The sequence below is a fragment of the Anser cygnoides genome, chromosome 1 (assembly GCF_040182565.1).
Source record: "Anser cygnoides isolate HZ-2024a breed goose chromosome 1, Taihu_goose_T2T_genome, whole genome shotgun sequence".
NCBI classification, from domain to species: Eukaryota; Metazoa; Chordata; class Aves; order Anseriformes; family Anatidae; genus Anser; species Anser cygnoides.
Window position 1 is genome coordinate 94,163,986 of NC_089873.1, and position 21,007 is coordinate 94,184,992.

A 21,007-nucleotide genomic window follows, 5' to 3' on the forward strand; every position below is an offset into this window, starting at 1 on the left:
TACTGAGGATGGTAACTAGCTCCATCACTGGAAACTTTCAACTAAAACTAAGAAGTATGAATTGCATTTACAGAATTTCTGTGGTTGCCTATGAGTAAATTACAACAGATTATCTGAGGCTTATTTCTATCCAGACTTGGACATTAATCTCTAGAGTTTTGTCACTGCTTTTCAAGGGCCAGCAGACCTTTATTAATTTATCTTTCATATTGAAAGCTCTTAACCAAACTAATTTCTCATGTTTGTAGAAATGAGGTTACTGCATGCACATATAAACAATTTAAAAGGCGGGGGGGGGGGGGGGGGGGGGGGGGGGGGAACCAATTCAGACAAAGCATTCATTCTGAAGTGTTTCAAATAATTTTATTAAACAATCATGTTTTACATGTCATCAGACCTAACCCCTGAAGTGCAAAAATGTTTCTGAGGTATTGAGATGGGAGGAAAACAGGTACAGTGTTGGTTGTTAGGGACACCATACTAGAGCACAGTTGACTTTGCAAACAACAGGCCTTTATACAGCATTTGCAGGATCACAAATCTGAGAACAAGTCTCTATGTATTCAGTCTTGAGAGCCAAGGAGCCCTGATCATTAGCCAGTTGTGTCACATTAATGAAAATACAGACATTGTTAACACAGGATGATGATGATAAATATTAATGAGGTGTTTCTGGGCCAATATGTACAGTACATGAAAAAATGAAATTCCAAATTAATTGCTGAATCTGTGACCAAAATCCCAACTGTCTATCCAGTCCAGCTTAATGTCAAATCTATTTTGGCCTGTCTAGTACTAGGATTTTGCCTATTCTACACAGCTGCACCTGTTTGAAGACACCTGGTAACTCACACTCACTTCAGATAAGTCTGTTTATCAGAATAACTGGAGTCAACAGTATGGTACTGCTTGTGGCCTGGTATTCTTCTAGTCGCTCTCTTCCCCTTATCCATGCAATGAAGAAGTCTAATCCATGGGGAAAATCTGCTGAGGAAATAAGCATTGATCTACTACTCTTTGTATAGACAGGAAAGTCAGAACTACAAAAAAAAAGGGCAAAACTGGACCTTACAAATTGGGGTGTTAGAGTTCTACTGCCAAATTAGGCTCCAAAATAATTTCAGATCGGGAAAGTTTTGGTATTAGTTGGTTGCATTTGCTTGCCTCTTCAGGGAGGCAGGGGCTAAACAAATACGTTCTCCCCTTGGAGCATTTCCCAGTGTTAGAATTTGACTGAAGACTGTGTTTGTGGTGATTCTGTGCAGAATTAGCTTTCTGCTGAACATCAGATTTAAAACTCACTTATGTTCTCACTCAGTGATTTTGTTGGCAAAAAAGTTTCTCCACCTCTAAAACTGCCACATTGTTCGTGACCAACTGCAATTTGCCCTGAACTCAAAGATACCAGCCAAATTCTGTCGTTTTTTGTGATATCACCACAAATCAACTGAAGACATATCTTAAGAAAATACTTTCAAATTAATAATAAACAAAAGTCACTTGTTGTTCTAAGTCTCTCAGTGGCTCTTTTTAGCCAAGACAGATAATAACAAGCTCCTCCTGAGCTACAATTGTTTTTTCAAATTTGTGACAAAACATGACAAAATAGAAGTGATCCTCATCTTAGTAGGTGTATATGAATTTAGGAATGTTTCTGAATGTGTCAGGTTTTGCGTAAGAATGGCATACTTGGAAAGATTCTCACCTTAAGCATCTTCAGCTTGAAGAACTTACCGGGAAGCTGGAGACACAAGCTCTATTGTCAGCACACCCATGGGCATAATGTCACAGTCTGATCACAAACACAATTGATATTCTCATAATTTCCTAGGATTGTTACCAATACTACTGCTGCCTACCTACACAACAACATCTAACAAGTCTGCAGATAGAGAATAGCTGGAATAGCAGCTGGATATAGCTGGAATATTGCGCTCCCCCCCCCCCCCCCTTTTTTTTTTAGTGGTGATGTATCTCATGAACAAGAAAGGCAACTCCAAAGAAAAAGTGCAAGTACATCACTTTCAGTTGAAAACTGGGTTTCGGATGCCACTCAAAATTGAGCTGTTGGGCCAATTTCTGTGCAGAAGTGTTAGGGACCATACAAAAAAGAAAATGCTTGTGATTCCTAGAATGACCACGCCAGAAATCAGTGCACTGGTGACTGAATTCAGCTGGAAAGGATCTCCATTCAGATGAGCTGCAAGAACAAAAATGCACAGGGAAGGTCTGGTTAGAATTTCTCAGCAGTGCCGAACATCCATCTTTCCATTACAACACCTTATATCAACAATAATTACAATGGAGGGACTAAAGCTACTTCAGAGCAAGTACCTGTCTGCTTGGATAAAACTTAAGTATACTTTGAAAATAGTCGTTAGTTCTTTCAATACCCATCGTGCTGGGGAATAAAGACAGTAAGGATACTTCTTGCATAAACCCCTCACATTGGGTGACCAACCTTGACCTGTGCTATTTAAAGCAAGACAGTTACTGCCCAAAAACTATCAAGGTGAGGCATAAGGATTTATGGCCTAGGCAAATTAACGAAAGGATTTCTTCCCCAATATCCTTAGCTACATCTCAATATGATGGATATAAAAATCCTTAGCAGGCATATCTAGAGTCAGATCTCAGCTACTCTAAGTTTGTCTGCACACCTTCACAGGAGGCCCCTTAACATTTTTATCCAGTCTCAGAGAGAAGATACAACACATGTATTTACTATTTAGTGTAGCTCAAAAAGGCTGTTTGTGGACCTGAACCTGAACACTACGATGCACATATCCAGCCTGTACCATCTTTTACAGCAGAGGACAAAACATTTGAGCGGTAGGTACTATCCAAAGCACCAATCAGTGTTTGCCTAAGAAGAGCTCGTTTTTTGCACTACCAGTGCTGAACAGTCCAGTGAAATTACAGGGCAGCTTCTAGGTGAGGAGCCACACTGCTCTTCCCAGAAGCAGCCTGCACATCACCAATCCCTCCCTCCTTAAAGCAGAAAAAGTCAGCTCTCTATTTGTCAGGTGGCCATCCCCTCCTCAATCCTGTGATGCTTTCCGACCTTACCCATTATTTTCTCTACTACATTAGTAATCCTACTTCACTACCTCTGTGCTCCCCCCTCTGGGAGAACAGGCACAGGAAGGCTGGTGCTGTGGAATGGTAAGAAGACTACTGTTTTCTTTGGATGGGAAGGAAAGGTAGCAGCCATTACAATACCAAGCTGTGTGCAGCAAATGGAGAAACTGCCTTTATTATTTTAATGACACCCATAGGTAGGAACAAACCAGTAAGTAATTCATTTTAGGGAAAACTTGTTTCCATGCCAGAAAGGAAAGGTAGCTGCTTCTAAAGGGTCTAAGTTGAGAAAAGAAGGGAACAAATAGCTACTAAAGTTCAGAGGAGACAGTAGGTTGATTGTGCCACTGGGTCCCGTTATGGGCAAGTAAGAAGTAGGATGGCCCAGTGGACCACCTGGGTACCCAAGCTTGAACAACCTTTCCTAGTCATTAGCTACTCCTCATTACCAGCAGAATAACATACAAGCTGAAACAAGTCTTCCAAGTGCCCAAAAGAGAATCACTGTAAAACTTAAAGACCAGATCTCCCCTGCAGCATATTTCAGAACAAGAGCTGAAGCAGGACTCCTCTGACTTTGAGCTGTGAACTGAACTGGACTGCACCATAACAACAATTTTGCTGCACAACTCCCAGATGGCATGAGCAGATTTTACTGCTTAAGTTTAATTTTGCTTCTGGCAGTTGTAATGTTTCTTCACCCTTGTATGTCACAGAAGCAGATTTTCATTTCAAAGCCAACACAGAATTAGAAGTTACTGTGTTGGTGGGGCTGGGTATACAAATTAAACTGAGCATTCTAGATTTACCAATTGCTTGCTTTCTTTATGGTATGTCAGTATTTACTTATTTAAATGACAGACACACACACACACAAAAATAAAAAAATCTAGCTCAGTGCATAGATCTGAATCAAAATGGTTCACTCAAACCATCTCTTTAGTGTTTCTTGGAATTTTGATTAACTTACCAAGCTGTGAATTGTTGGTTGGTGTCTCATCTGTATAAACCAAAAATAGGAAGCATTACATTTTTACAAACACCTGGTGACCACACACCCCTCCTCCCCACCTTGCACACAGAAGTCCTAGCTTCATTTTCAAAGCACATCAACAGTATTTGCAATACTGACTAGCTGCTCCTAGTATCTGTGGTAAAGTCAGGATGACAACATGAATTGCATGACGTTCCTTCATTTTTAAGGTGAGTGCACCAATACGAAGTTACTTAGTATTCTGTGGCATAAAATAAAAATAAAAACCACCTTAGTGCAGGGCCCCCTTATTTAAAAAGATTTGCATTTCTATTCTGCTCCTTTTAATACAAATACAAAGATAACCATGATACTATACACAAGTCCCTTCAACAATAACCATTTTACAAGAGTATCTGTATATGAAAAAAGGTTTAACCTGACTTTTTCCAAGAAAAAAACAGTGACCTTAAATGATTACCAAAAAATGCCCTTACCCAATGCACACTTTGCTCTTAACAGTTACATAGTGACATCATATTCAAGGAAACATTGTATTTTGTGCTCGTTTTATCTTTCTGAAGTTACTTACCATTGTCGATCTCAAAACTACATTTCTTGTCATTGTTTGTGCTTTTCTGGGGCAACTCGTAAGCACAGCTCTTATATATGTTTACACTAAGCAGCTGTCTTCTATGTTTAAGTGAGACAACCATCAAAATCCATGAAATTTCACTTTCACAAGTAGATACCTGCTTTGTCTCTAGACATGGAGACCAAAATATTTCCTTCTGTGTATTCCTTCTACAATGACTTTTTAGATTAACAAACAAGAATGAAGCTTCTCTGAAAAGGATACAATGTCAAAAATATGAGTTCAGAAATACACAGAAAAAGGGACATTATTCTTTTGCAGTAGTGCTATTCAGTTCATACTAGGGTAACTACATAAAAAGTGCTGTTACCAGAATAACTGTGACTAGAGTGATGGGAAGACCTGGCTAACTACTTGAGGTGCCTGCCTATGCAGACAGTGACACACACAGGACCAGCCCCAGGACAGATGCAGCACCAATCCAAATCAGATGAGGAAAGCGAGGGGTTGCACATCTGTGCAACTGCAGCCACGTGATATAATACAGACATACGTACTACGGTCAGCAAGGTGCAGCAGGTTTTATGGGTGCTGTACAAACACACCTGTACTAAAGCTGGACCAGTGTCTGTCTTGAAAATACTATAAGCACCTTTGCATAGCTTCATGTCAGAGTAAGCCAGTACTGCCACCTATGGCACTCTTTGCCCACAAAGTCACCTTTGTTCAACTGAGATGTTTTCTCATGACCTTCCTCCTTTTCACTACAGTATTCATGAATGTCACATCATTAATACACTTATTTCCACAAGGGTAAAGGACAGTGAAAGGAAATATTAATTGCCTCTTTCTGCTCCAGAAGGAAAACTGAAGCTCAAGTCAGATTGACTTGACCAACAGCACTCAGGAAATTGGTGGCAGAGTTCAGAACTGAATCACTGTTTTTTGAAGTACTTTTATTATTCAAAAAATAAAAATAAAAACAATATTCACAGCATTTGAATCAAAGTATATCACTTAACAGGGGCTGCTCACATAGCAAGTTCTATATAGTTCCCATTCCTTGGTCGAGGCAGCATTTCTCTAGCATAGATGTTTAAGCAAATCTGTCATTTATTTTCAATAAGTATTCATGCATGCAAATTTGAAGTTAGTTCTTTTCACTTTTTGTTGACTAATCAGATGACAGCAAGGGTGTTCAATTGAGACCACGTACAATGGAGAAAAAAAATAGTGACTTTGATTGCAAAAACATTGTTTCTAACTGAGAGTATTTGTTTTAAGACGTCTCTTGGTAGATGGTTCCCAGTACTGGAGGGTCAATTGGCCTTTGTACATGTGGGCAGAACCACTTTGCGTGTAAAAAAGGATTTTATTCTCAAGTGTTTCAATTATTTTTCCTAGACAGGATTCAGTCCTGTTCTCAGGTTCCTAAATCTAAGACTGCTGAAATCTGCAAAACAGAATTTCTTAAATACTTTTAATTTATTAAGTTATCAACAGTAGTCAAATAATTTTCAGAGACTACAGGTTGTGGGTTTTTTTTGTGTGTGTTTTGGGTTGGTTTTTGTTTTCTTTACTTTTGGCAATTAAAATGGAAATCCATGAAGTTTAACTCTGGATCTAAAAGAGTAGATTTTAGTCCCTTACAAGGTGTGATGTATTTGTCCTATTTCCTTCTGATAGTTGAAGGCTAAGTATAGCATGTATTAACATTACTCAACACAAATAGAAACACATGTGAAACTGTAAGAAATGGTGAATAGAAAGTGACAGTGAATATTTATTAGCCGTCCAAATTAAATTGTGATTGTGAACACAGTACTGTAAATTCCATTATATTCAGTGAAATCTGAAAAAAGTCAACCTACTGAGTTTGAGCTTTTCAAATGGATGTACATGCATAACAGTATCTCACAGAGATTTTCATGGGGTCAAGAGGAATCATGTGAGCTGAGCAGAAATATTAGTTCAAAATTTCTAACAAAGACTTCAATAGTTCAGGAAAAAATACCCAAACTCATGGAGAAACCACCCTTTCTCTAAGTCATTGGAAGTTTTTAGTTAACTGTAAAAACATTTCCCCAGGTGTTCGAGATTCTTGCAGTACACAGAAAAAGTTTGCTTGTTCCTACCACTCCTTGTAATGATGGGGCCAGCAGTGATTACAGCATTGCCAGAGGTGCTCTGAGGACTCCAAGTTGTTCTCCTACCAGTGTCTCTTCTTTCTCTGTTACTGCAAATCTGAACAGTTAATCAAAACAATCACCGTTTCAGAGTGGAATGGAATTATTGCCCTTCTGTGCTTCCTTTTTTAATGGAAGCTCTTTTATAAGCAATACTACAACTTCGATTTTATTTCTTAGTATGCATTAAACTACTCTGCAATAAAAACTGCTGCAATATTCCCTAGAAGTGTATCTTGTAAATGCCTAGCTTCCCATTGCATTTTGCCTCACTTCATTTACAGAACCACATTGCTGTTGTGTACAAGATCCATCTCATATTAAATTTTCAGTAGTTAATTTCCCAAAGCTTTGTTTACAGTCACTTTTCCCAACAAATGTATTTTGCTTGAACAGGGATAGACAATACGCTACAGTCCCTATTCCAGGGAGCTTCTTAAGTTAAATTTCATACTTTTCCATGGAGTCTTAAATAGCGATGACACAAGAAAACAATCCTCAGCACTACCATCTGGAATCCACCTTTAATTTAAATCTCTAACTTATCTACCTTAATCTTGTGTACACAAGAATAAGAGCATTTCTTCAATTTCAGCTTCATACAAAAGAACTTCAAAACCCTCAGAACATGCGCATCCATAGAAACAACAAATTATTTAAACACAATTAAGTATAACATAAAGCACAAAATGAAAGAAGTATACTGAACTGATAGCACTTTACAATTCTAAGTGGAAAGGCATTCAGCAGGAAACTACACTGCATTTTGAAGACTTCAAAGAATATTGCATTTGTATGCATATTCAAGTGTTTCAGTTTCCCAGACATACTTCTTGTTCTTTATGCTCTCAAAACGAAATAATGTTTGAATTTACACATCTTCATTAACTTCAGCAAAACAGCAGTTTCCAAACTATAAGGGAGGTGATAATAAACAAAAGAGGAAGTAATAATTCCCCCACCCCTATCAGAAACACTTTCAAATTTTCCTTGTCAGGATAAGTGTGCTTACTATAACTTTAAGTTTTCTATTTATTCTATTCTAAGATATTTATATTTCATCCACTATGATTATGAGTACTTTGTTTCTTAGACACTACATTAAGAATATCAGCTCTGAAGCTGTCTTAGAGTCATTACTTCTAATAATGAGTTAAGGACCAAAAGGCAAAAAGATCACTTCTTGCGTGTTCAACAACCTGTGCTTTGCAGGTCTAGTATTATTCTACCTTTAGGTGACAACATTCATTACCTTATTCATCAGTTGGTTTATATTCCTTCAGACACACAAAGAACATCCTTACTTCTGACTCTACAAGTCATCTTCATTATGTCATCCAGATATCCATTACATTTGGATGCAGAATGACTCCGGTTTGACTAACTTATATCCAGATAACTAGCAGCAACTTCTATCCATTGAAACTTACTGGCACAAGAAAGGGACAGTCATCTGCTCTGCACAGCTTTGTCACGCAGTGAAGAAAGACTGTAGACATCTTCTGGTTCTTGTGCTTAACAAAGCGGAATACCTCAAAAGAAAACCTTCCCATTTGGCTCTTGCCATTTTCAATTATAGTTGTCTGTGGGTCTTTGTCGCAACTAGATTTTGTTAAAAAAATGTAAAAAAGTAGGATGAGCAGATGTATGGCTAGCTTTTTAAAGCTCTTAGTTAAGAATAAGATAACTTAGGCAGCAGTTCAGTGCTTTAGGTCCTTGAAAAGACCACAATGCCACGATGTCCAAAATGTGCAGCCACAATCTCCCTACTAGGCTGCACAGTCCTGTGCTCATTGCTACAGAAACACTACGATTTGCAACATCACAGCTATATCCAAAATACCATTTAACTCCAGTGGCCCCAAAAAATTGAGGGCTGAAACAAGAAGTAATCATGTGTGCTAACCAGCATAGACAGGTAACTCCAGATGAAGACAGCCTTTCACCAAGCAACCATCACTGATGAGACTTAATATGAGATACTGCCAAGATACTAATTATGTTTTACAGAGTTCCAATTCAAGTAAGTATTATTACTGGGACTAGCGGGAGCATCTAGTAATCTTTAATCATTTGCTTAACTCCTTTCCTGAACTACAGGCTTTGACATTTTATATCATTGTCATTGACCACAAGGGTATCTTTATTAAGATAAAGTCCAGTTTAACCATTCAGTTTTGGTGTTTCTGATCTCTAGCACAGCCATTTTGGATGTATGCTTCTCCACCATAATTCTCATGACTTTGAGCTTGATTCTTTTTTTTATGCTCATAAACAAGACAAGACCTGACATGTTATAAATCCAGCCCTCAGGCCTCTCTGCTAGCTTTGCTTAGTTTTCAGGCAGTTTTAGAACACCACTAACAGGGAGATTTATAATCATGTTTTTTAAAAGAAGTAACCACAAATACTGGGTTTGCATAGGATGTACCTGAGAAAAAGATCATACCGAAGATCATCACCAGGATTACCAGATGGCGTGGTGTAACAGTAGTCCATCAAGACATTCCACCTGTACAGGAGGCAAAGTGATAGATGATGAAGTGAACTGGCAACATAAGAGAAGGGGTGGAGAGCAAGGGGGATAAGATGAAAGGACAGTATGGGCAAGTGTACAAACTAGTAATGCAGGCTGTTACACTGAAGCTGAGTTACTGTGTTTAAAAGCTAAAGTACTAGGTTCCAACTATACCACTTGTTTCTTCCCAACTTAAAGAACTAAACAGCACACACCACAGCAGTAGAACTTTATAACTCAAATCATATGGTTTCATGCGAGACAAAAAACATGCCAATCCATATGTACCTCTTCTCAGAAGTGATGGCCATATATAACTAGAAGCCAAAACCTTCCCATTTTTAAAAGCCCAGGAGTTTCTCATTTGTTCCTCATTCGACCCTTTCTTAAAGAACAACAATATAGGGTGTAAAGCATAATTTGGAAAGAACTTTCATTATGATTAACAGCAGCAAGATATGCAGTCAACATCAAGGACTTGATAACCTCCAGCTGAGGGCAATGAGCTCAAACATTAAACGTCCTTCTAACCCACAAAAAAAAAAAAAAAGACTGATGCTTCTAAATCAGAATAATTTAGAAACCCAAGAGCTGAATAGCCAACAGGACAAGAAATAACATCCATTATGGTACCTGCCATCAAGGTTGGTTGCTCTCACAGCTGCATATATTTTTGTTTTCAAAGGTAAACCTGTACTTGGGATAAGGAGCTGCTGGCTGTAGGTTGAGTCCTGAAAAACAAACATTGCCTCAATGTACAAGAAATCCCACTGTGACAACTCAGGTGTACCCATCTGCATTCACAAACTGAACTCACATCTAATTTCTGACTCATGTAGGACAACTATTTACTTAGTCCTCCTTCTGGGAGGAGATAGAAAGCAGTTCCAGAGCATTTGCCTACAAGTTTGTCTTTAAAGATCAACAACACTTGACTTGTCTTACCCTATGCAACTATTTGGGGAAATCTATTTATCATTTTATGAAGTGGCTAGATCAGTAATCAAAGAAAATTATTATTTATGAACAAGGTTTCAAGCTAACACCTTAATGTCACCCAGTGCCTACAAGCAAACAGTGACTGCTGTAGTTTTCTTTGAAGAAGAGATTAACTAGGTTGTCACAGTGCAGTCTTGCCCAGGAAAGGTTCTTACAATTATTTAATTTAGTGGAGATAGCAATGCCTCCAGGCATTATTCATCTTAAGCTTTAGACATATTCCAATATCCAAAATGTAATTTTCATGGAATTTGTTTTGTTGAAGGTTTAAAGTAACAAATATTTTCATTTAAATTCTAGTACTTCAAAATTCTGTTTCAATAAATTTGTATGTAACAAAAAAAAAAAGATTTTCCCATATATAACTACATAGATATAGCTGTTTTGCTAGTTTCTTTGTTCACAGGCTGAATCATTAACATCACTTGAGCAATGACCCACAGATGCCATGAAACAAATACAGAGTGACAGATGTTAATTTAGCGTATCAAAATGCACTTACAGGTAATGTCATCTATGTCAAATAAGTTGCTAATCCAGAAAGCACAGGGATTCAGCATACTGAGACCTCTTGTGAGAGGTCAAAGCACTCAATGCATAAGAAAAATTTTGTTAAGTGAAATTTTGACAGTGCCACAATAATACCAGGTTCATTGTGGTGGGCAAGAGCAGCAGCTGACAGTAACGAGAAAGATTAAGTACATAAATCAAGTGATTTTTCCAAGGGAATGATGCCGAAAATCACAGTTTGCCAAATGTGTACTCACTTCATTACTGGAGGACTTGGGAGCCACGCATGCACACACAGACCAGCTCCCTGACATGCACAGAGCAAGTCTTAGCAGATCCATTCAAATGAGATCATTTCTTAAAACAGCATAAATATCTCGCATTGTAAGATCCTTTAGGATGTTAAACAGGTATGTTTGCCTTCTTTAAATTCAATTATACATTTCTCTGTTAACTAGCTCTGTCAAATTTTGCAAGCTAATAAAAAATTTTCTACACTAAGTTCCTAATTCCATCAGTTTTAGAGGATGAAAGCCCATCTTTCCAGTAGGTAACTGAGAAACAAAGGCACTCTCAGTACAAGCATTAATAGCATTTTTAGCTAAGTGATTGCAGAATTAGGTCCTGAAAGGCAGTAACAAACAAGTGGTGGTCAACTCCTTTATTTAGAGAAGTTTGGCAACTTTTCCCATCCCCATCCTTTTGGTCACAGGATTATTTAAAAATGAGAGAAGTATAATCTTCATTTTAACAGATTACAGGTTGTTATTCAGAGCTCTGTTCTGTCAAACAAACATGATTTTTTAAAGAATGCCTTTGGAAAATGTCCTGTTACAATATTTATAGCTCATTATGTTCAAAGTTTAAAGCATTGACTTTTAAATCAGTTGCATGAATTATAACTCAGCGTCATGATGGCATGAATAATAATGCAAAAAATCAGAATCATAATTTACAAAAATGTTGCTTGATAGATTGAAAAAATGATATTTAAATCAGGTATTTAAAATGTATGAACAAAATTTTTAATCAACGCAAAAAAATCATTTCAGGGACTAATGTTTTTTTTAAGTAGAGGTCCACACATTTTTCACATTTTACTGTCACCTTCCATATTTACATAGCAAAAGCTTATACAATAATGCATATCCAAGTTAAATTATCTAAAAGGTATGATAGAAGTGTTAGTTGAAAGCTGTTAAAATTATTTACCCTTAAAATCTTGAAAGTTCATACACTAAGATAACAAGTACTGTGGGCTTTAGGTTTGGAACAAATCCCACATGCCTCATGACAATTAGGTGATCAAAACACTTACGAGGTTTGAACATAAAAATACTCCAGCAAAAAATGCTACAGTTTATTTCTAAGGGAATAGATCTAGATTTATTTATTTTTATTATTTTTTTACAGAACTCTACAGAACATCTGTATCAGTACAATGCATCTATGCACATATATACACAGATGTATATGGATATTAGAAATATGCACATAAACATAATAAATGCAAACAAGTATGCACTCTGGAGTGTGATTATTATTACTACAACTGATTATTTGCATTGCAGTAGAACCTAAAAGCCAGAGCTGCAAACTGAGGGACTGTATAAATACAGAATAAAGACTGTGTGTGTCCTCAAAAAACAGCCATATAAATACAAGACAAGAGGCACATGCAAACAAAAAGGACAAGGGAATGTAGATGAAAACTGCCCAGAAGGTGGTCTTGGTCCTTCATGGGAGAAATGGGAGAGTAATAACGCCAAATGAAGGGAAGTCTACATTTTGCTGTGCTAATCCAGCTTGCACCCACAGAACAGAGACAGATTTAGTCTAGGTCGTGTTACTGTGTTTTATACTCACATTGTAAAGCAACAAATTCAAAGTACTGATAAATGTACCATTGTTCTCTCTTACAGAAATAGCAGCTGATGACCTACAACAGAACCAGAAATCATTGTGAAGATCAAAGAATACAGTTTGTCTTTCCACACTTCTGTGTTCTTTTTTTTTTATCATTAAAAATCTCAATGAGCTATATCAAAAGGAGTTAATTTACACATTTGTGTTATAAACTTCAAAAATAGAAATTTATAGTGGAAACACTGACAGAACCTTAACTATATGGAAAATAATAGATACTGTTGAAAACATGAATCAGAAAAATAATTAGCAGAGAGGCCAAGTGACAAAAAGGAACCAGCTTTTCATGATATATAGGGTCTACTCATGGAAATATTTTCTCTATACTCACAAACTTACAAACAATTTCATGAAGAATTTTCATGTTTGTTGCTACCATTTTGTCATCAGAAAACCATAATTTTAAGGCAACTTTTGCATCAACTAAGACAAAAGCAGGTCTTCATTAAACTATGTTATCTTACAGAGTTATGCTACTGAAGTTTTTCTCCTTTGTACCACCTCTTCTTTCCCTTCACTGTTTTACAAAGTTAAGTATCACTATTGTTGACAGTACTGCTATAGCATGCATATATTCAGGTGTGCACATCTGTATATGTATATATATGCACACATGGGCTTATGCAGACATGGGAATGAAACACATAGGAATGAAAAGCACACTTACGAAGCAAGCTGGGTATTGTTAACCAGGTATTCCAGTGGATAGCTACAGCTAAATTTATACAGAAGCCCAGGTAAATAGCTGATAATCGTTGGTGGGTCTGGTGTATCTATATAGCCCGAAACATTACCTATCTGTATCACTGAGGTATTCCCATAAGCACTGATACCTCGAGCTGAGGACACCTATTGAGGGAGATAGAAAAGAAATATTACCAGAAAGTTGAGCATGGAACAAGAGATATGCCTAAGAATACTGATGTCTTAGACCATCATTTACCCAGAAATATCTTCAGGAAGATCTTTCAAACATGAATTTGATTTATTAACACCATGTTGCCTGTGTTCTGTTTCTCACCTCCCCGAGATCAAGCACATACAGTTCACAGGGGATACTGCTGATCCTAAAACATGGGCTCAAGCAACATTTGAATAAAACTGATGAATCCAGGTACAAACTGTTTCTCTGCACATTCCCAATGAATTCACATGACTTACTGGGAAAAGCTGAAGGAACTTTTCTATTATGGTTAAATAACTATGAAGTAGATACACAAACAATTTTATTTACAGAAACAATACCTAGTCACTCAATGTTTATTTTTGACAAAGCCAATTTACTTTATAAGCAGATACAAACCAAGCAGCTGAACTTTGCATCTGTGTTTTTGCCTACATTATACATCTCTAAATGATAAACTAAGCAGAAAGAAAAACTGCCATAAATGCAAGTTAGATATTTAATGTAAAATCAGATAATGCCTCATTTGAGGATGCCAATACAACCCTAATTCAGTCCCTGGACTGTGTTCTGGTGCATTGCTCAGGCTCACAAACTGCTGAGCCAGTAAAACAAATAGCTCTCCAGAAAGCAGACCCTTTCCTCCTGGTAGCAACCTGCCCCACTCCATCTAATCTGAATGAAGGGATGGTTTGTGAGAACAGCAAATAAATACGTCCCAAATTACTTTCTCATTAGGCACAAACACAATAAAGCCAGATAAACATGGCACTGGACTTCAGCTGTAGCATTGTATTAGCTTCTGCACTATATCAACAAAACAAACACTTTCCACAGTTTTATAGCATGCAATTTCTTTAAAAGCCATTTCATCACTTAGAAGAGTCACCCTGAGGTGCCCATGAGCTGCAGCATTTTGTAGTAGCACAGGATATGCAGCAGGTATATTGATTGTTTAGCTACAGGGAAGTCTGGTGGAAGATACACAACTATGCACTTTGCCAACGGTACGTGGCTAGTCATTCCATAAATTGAAGGAAAACGCTGAATATCAGATTTCCTAGAATCTGTCCCTTGCCTAAGAAACACAGCCTAGAGCACAGGGGTAACCAGCTACTGCTGTTTGGCTTTCTCCCCACCCCATCCCCCCAAAATAAAAAAATTTGTCTCCAATACTGCAGACCTGTATTTTATCTGAGATCTGCCCAAAATGCTACCTTCCCTTTGTCCTACTCCATAGTAAGAACATAACACTACCTGCTCCTTCATCCTCTTCTTGGCACAGCATACAAAAACTTAGACCAGGTGAGGGGAAATTCTTGTCAAATTTTTAGCAGCTACTGCTTGATCTCTGTATCCTGTGCAGCCTTATGGGAGCCCCAATCTGCATTTATTTGGACTGATCAGACAGCAAGCTCTTACAGTTGTAATCAAACAGCAAGCTCCAGGAGGTTATGACCAACTCCACAGGAAGAGCAAGAGGTTCCTTCCTGTCAAGCTCTCCTACCGCAAGTCATGGTAGCTTTTCAGAGAGGCTGGGGAAAGAATCTTGAGTTCACTGAACTGTTTTTGTTCAAATAACAAACAGTTCAAAATAAAACTCAGCCTCTGGCAAACAGGTCAGAGAGCATATTGAACAATTCAGCACAATTTGAAAAAATTATTAGTAACTGAAAGCAGCAGGGTTGTTATGAAAACTGACAGGTAACTAAGTATGAGTATGAATTCCAGACACCAGATGAGCCTTAAAAAAGAATACATTTTTATAAGTCATTCATAAATAGTTTGATACAGTGATCAAAGATTGAAGCTGAATGTGTAAGTCTGAACATCAGTCCTACATCTTGTCTTTTTTTTCTCATGAATTGAGCACATAGGTAATATTTTATGTTCTGTATATGTTCGATTTTTTTTGTTTTGTTTTTTTTGTTTTGGTCAAACATTCTTTCAAATTTTTGCTTGAAAACTTCAGTTTGTTGCCAGGCAGTTCTAAATATAGCTGTGATTTTACACGGAGAGCACTACTTGCAAAGATGCCTACTGTTAGCTTCCTCTCTTGGGGTTGGGTCCTCTGGCTGGAATATTCCCCCTGTGACTTTCAGCCTGAAATCCCTGCCTTATCACAGAGCATATAGTATCATTCAGCAAGTCCTCTCCTGTGAGAGTGCAGAGGTACCCAATCTATAACTCTCACCTGATCAACCAACTCTTAAAAATATTTTTCTTTCATTTCACAAGTAGGTATTTGAAAAGTTTCAGCAAAACAAGACACGCTCAAAGGTTTTAAGAATGGCTCGCAAAAATCCCCTTTTCCACTGAAAAAATTACTGCAATAAAAAAGTGTCCTATGTAATCACAGGGCAAGCTTGTCCCACCATATTTCCTAATTAGAAATCAAAATAAATTATTGACTTTGTTTTCTTGTGAAGAAAATATAATGTACATGTTATATTGCTAACTAGGAAAGACGACGTAAACATTATCTGTAAAATATACAATGCTGTCAGGGCATTCGCTTGATCCTATGCATAAACATCCATGCTACCATTTCACTTTGATCTCATCTTACCACTAAAGTGTTTCCACAGGATTCCAAAGTACTCAGATTGATGATGAAAATGACCACTGCTGGAAAGGTGTTGTTGTTGATGAACCCCCTGCAGTGAGCATCCCCATGTTTCCCATTCAGAGCCAGATCTGTTTCAGAATAACCAGAGAAAAGAACTGTGCAAAAATTTATCTTCATAGTAATGGTCTGCACTCCACAGAAAACATTGATATCTCGTTCAGCTGCACAAAAATAAGACAGGAAAAGATGTAAGAAGATGCTTTTCAACAAACATAAGTACTGCAGCAATTAGTCTAGTGTTGCACCTTCTGATCAAATCAATTTTTAGACCCCAGTCACAGAAAAATATTAGAACATAAGGGGTCAGAATTGCTTTATTCTGAAAAAAGAATAAAAAAATAAAAAAAATAAAAAAGATATATTTGAATCTACAAATTCACTGAAGAAAAACAAGAATTAACACAGTAAATGTAGTCTACCATGCAAAAAGAAACAGTACTCCAAACTTCCCCAGCAAGTCATTCAGTATTACATCCATAAACCGAAGCACTGCAACGGACTGGAAAACAGCAAGTGGTTATATATTTGGAGTTAGATTAAACAGTCCTTTTCTGAAACAGTAATTCCCAGCAATTTTGAGAAACTTGGGAGGCTGAGTTCTGCCCTCCAGCCCGCTCCAGATGACATCTGGCATGGAAGTCATGTGCACTTGAGGTTGTCTGGAGTCCACTTTGTACCAGACCACAGTCTCAGGCTGTGCAGAAGACAATGACTGAAACCACAAGGTGTCTTGCAATCTGTCATTCTGTACATTATGGCAATTTAAAAAGACCTAGGAAATAGCAACTGTTACAACTGATCAGTTTTTGAACAGCAGCAAAAGAACTCCTTGGGATGAATTTGACCCTTTATCTGAAAATTCTGAAGATTTTTATGTATTTGAGTAGAAAAGAATCAGGTTAGGATATAGGAACAAGGAATAGTTTGAGTCCAGAGCTAGCTATTATATAACTTTTCTATAAGCAAGCTCTTCTCCTTGCAATTAGATGATGGGGAAGGGGGGGAAGCATTTATTTTTTCCCCTAGTGCTCTGTGAAAAGGTGTACTGCATCATGTTCAACACAGACACTACTCCTTTATATAACAACTCATTTATTACACCCGCTTAAAGATTAAGTGCTATTAAAAATTGTAAAAACAACTTCAGTCAATACCATACCATTAAGCCTGCTGAAATGAATTGTTTCACTGCACTGACACAACAGAGAGGAAATGAAATCTCTATTACAATGAACTAGCTCTTCCCCCATGGTACAGAAGCACAAGCAGTTTAATTTAGACAGCTTTAATGGTGGCTTTAAAGCCAAAACAATCAAGTACAGGAAATAACAGGCTAAACTCTGGCCTTAGCTAATGCGGTGATAAATGTTACTCGCTGGGTGTAAATTTGGGCAGAAAGATACTGGAGGCAAAAACTTAAGTTGAAGTGACGCAGCATGATATTCTCCTGGTTTGTACGTACACTTATTTCCACTAAAATAATGTACAAAAATCAAGATGCACGCTTTGGTATCCACTACTAGAGGGTTGTTATAACCCACTTAATGGGTATACTAAGGTAGAGGGAATAGTACAGAAAAAGTAAATAAATAACATGCTTTCACGCTTGCTCAAAGCAACGAACAGATTGTAATAAATCTCAGGATGTAATATAAACTAGCTCACTTAATTTTATAACTCACTTCAAGTCTTTTAAAAAGCAGGGTGTTACTTTTCCTGTTAAAGTACCTTTACCACTTGGCAAAATTCTCACTTGACACTAATGAAATGAGAACTCTACAGTACAAAAGCATCCTTAGCATTATACAGGAGGATAAGCTGCTTTCCCAGACTGAAGTTTTGCTCAAGCTTTACAAGGAAGTATTATCATCACATTTGTTCACTCTGCAACTCAAACATGGTATTTGTTCAGAAGTGAATCTGAAACTAGATGCAAACGGATCTAATGTCTCTTAAGACTATCAACACCCAGCAAATTTCTTGTGAATTTAGAAAGTTAAACATTATCCCTACCTATGCACATTTAAACAAAAATAGTTTCATTCCTGCAGTAAAGGCTTCTGGTTTTCTGAGTCAACCTTAATCACAAGTGTCCTGTGCAAAACAGAGCACAGCTCATGAGGTACACAGATACTGCAGTAACAGACACCATCGAGTCACGGGTGGACTCATGGCAACACAAGCCGAATGTTGACAGCTCCGCTCCCTGGTACCCCTCCATTCACTGCCAAGATTTGCCATAGAGCAGACAGAAATACCTGCGGAGGATAAGAGTTTGCCAGAACGCTGTTGAGAAAAGTCATTTCACCAGAAGTATTTATAGGACATTTATAGGTCAAAACCAGCCTCTCTGCACAAGCCTCCTCTTGATCGAATTCCTGCTTCAGTGGTGAATTAAAATGCATAGTGCATGAGAAAAAGTGGCAGTATATTCTGGAGATGAACTAGCTTTACTAAGTTTCGGTATGCACTTACGGCAAGAGCCCCTGAATCAAAGTTGTGTTTCCCATCTGAAGACAGCTGTACTGACGTGGCTGTACACGCCAAAAGCCTTCTAAAAGCTATGCTCTGCTGCAATGCAGAACTAAAGTTTTTCATCCAGGCGACTCTCTGAAGGATGGCAGGATTTGACCTTATTACATGCTGTAGAATATGTCTACCTTACAGTACAAAAAGTCAAAGTATTTTCCATCTACCAAATACATTTTTTTCTTGAATCCTTCTAATTATCTCATACTTACACTGTAAAACCTGCAAGCTGCAGGAAGAGCCCTGTCTGGTTATTTATCAAACTACTTATGCAGCATCATCCCGATGCAAAAAGTCACCTAAGCAATAAATGATAAAAGCACAAACAAATGAAAAATGGATGAGCTCTAAGGGTCCTTTAAGAAGACTTAATTCCTCATCTTTGCTGAAGACAAGCTTCCTAAACTTCTGTTCTTCACAGCGTTAAGTAAAAGAGCAAACAACTTCCAAAAAAAAAAATCAATGGCCTCTGTGGTACTTGCACACCACAGGCCTCATCTAGAAAGTACACTCTCACCCCATGTTCGGAACTTCAGCTGACAAAAACATTTCTAATGAGGAACGAATAAGGAATGGAGAAGAAAATTCTGCCTATAACCAGGCCCTGCAGGCAATATCTGTGTCTCAGAGACGCTTGTTTGAAACATTCTCTTTTTTGACCCCTCATTCCCTGCTTCCCTTACACTTGACCTCGGAAGGCAGTGAGGCCTGCACACACACAAAACCACAGCCTGAGCCATGTGCCACGGAAGTGACCAGAGCACGAGCGAGCCCCCTCTTCCAGCAGAGGCTCTCACCCATCCTCTGGGTTTCTTGAACCCATAAAAGAGAGCTCCAGCAGGATCCACTAGCCCCTGTATGTTACCTAGCAGTCCCTCCTGAACACCAAAAATACCTGCCAGATTTGAGGACAACAGGGTTTTTTGTTTTCTGGGTTTTTACCTCTAACTCAAATGAATGGCTAACATAACCAGAATTTTTTCTTCAGCCCTGAGTTTTGATTAAATTCCAACCTTTGAATCTGTGCTGTTTGAGATCACAAACAAGAAAGAGCAGAACTCAACTCTCAGCTGCCATGTGCAGAACAGCGTGATTAGAATTGACTTTAAAAAAATCTGTGTACTTGTAGCCTAAACAGATGTGCCCCTGACTCCCTGAGATTCATCAGGCATGGAATCTGATATAACCATTAGTATGAGAAAGAACTGCAAGTGGCCCCTAAATCTCCAAATAAGAGCTGGATTCAGTTCATGGGTATCACATAGCAAATATAAAACCTTGGCACAGGCTTAGTGCAAAAAGGTGACCAGAGAAGCTTTTACAGAGCACAGAAAGAAGAATCTAAGCCTCCCTCTAGTGGTTGCAATCCTCTCAAGAAGCCTGAAACGGGAAAAAAGTTGCATGAAAAACTATGTAAGGCAGATCTGAGGCAGGTGGGTCCAATTCACCCACAATTTTGAGGCAAGTCTGTAAAGCTCTAAGAACAGAAATATAGTTCATAAAATACTCAGCTAAACAATGATTTTTGCCACAGAAAGAAAAAAAAATTGATCCTTTTCACATCTTGTATTTCTCTATTTTTCATATTCACATCAATCAAGTGAAAGATTCAAACCCACTGTTGGTCTTCATGTCAGCAAACCACCTAGCAGTGTGATGTAATAGGAAACTGAAAACATGTATGCTTTCTACCAACTTAAATTTAATAAAAAGGGCTGATCCTTCCTGAAGCAAAATCATCACTATAATTATTTGAAAACAACACTGAAAGGTATTACAGCATAATACTAAACAGAGAGATCATCATGGTACCATTTGATTCAATCACTACCTTAGAAACACAAGATGTGAATCAGTCAAAATCAGACTCATATTGTTGTTATTCTGTCCAAGAAACGATGGAGGCAGAAGGATAAGCCATATAACAGACTAAAAAGATTCTTTAGCTGAGTAAATCCATATATGTATTGCTAAGATCAAAATGCAATTTTATTTCTGACTGTATTAACAGCTCCAGACATCTGATGTCCCCAGAACAACTTAATTCCCATTTTCTTAAGGCATGAATGTAGGTCATCTATAGATAAGTCTCATTGCTTCACCTGCTCCTAAACAAGAGCTTAATGTTGAAATGAGGCACTGAATTTTACCATCAAC

General features: G+C 37.8%; 1 protein-coding gene across 5 annotated transcripts in view; it reads right to left on the minus strand.

Moving 5' to 3' along the window:
- Nucleotides 1–347: 347 nt before the first annotated feature.
- The window catches only part of ZPLD1 (zona pellucida like domain containing 1), a 109,161-nt gene continuing 88,501 nt past the window's right edge, over nucleotides 348–21,007 (minus strand). For 4 of the 5 annotated variants that reach the window (XM_067002823.1, XM_067002824.1, XM_067002822.1 and 1 more), the window contains 9 exons: nucleotides 16,262–16,482; nucleotides 13,456–13,637; nucleotides 12,729–12,801; nucleotides 9,987–10,084; nucleotides 9,267–9,347; nucleotides 8,266–8,437; nucleotides 6,785–6,893; nucleotides 4,052–4,081; nucleotides 348–2,200 (listed from right to left, as the gene is read on the minus strand). In XM_067002823.1, coding sequence (XP_066858924.1) covers nucleotides 2,025–2,200; nucleotides 4,052–4,081; nucleotides 6,785–6,893; nucleotides 8,266–8,437; nucleotides 9,267–9,347; nucleotides 9,987–10,084; nucleotides 12,729–12,801; nucleotides 13,456–13,637; nucleotides 16,262–16,482 — 1,142 coding nt within the window. In that variant the 3' untranslated portion in view covers nucleotides 348–2,024. The remainder of the gene's footprint in view (nucleotides 2,201–4,051; nucleotides 4,082–6,784; nucleotides 6,894–8,265; nucleotides 8,438–9,266; nucleotides 9,348–9,986; nucleotides 10,085–12,728; nucleotides 12,802–13,455; nucleotides 13,638–16,261; nucleotides 16,483–21,007) is intronic. The other variant, XM_067002825.1, reaches the window with a different exon arrangement.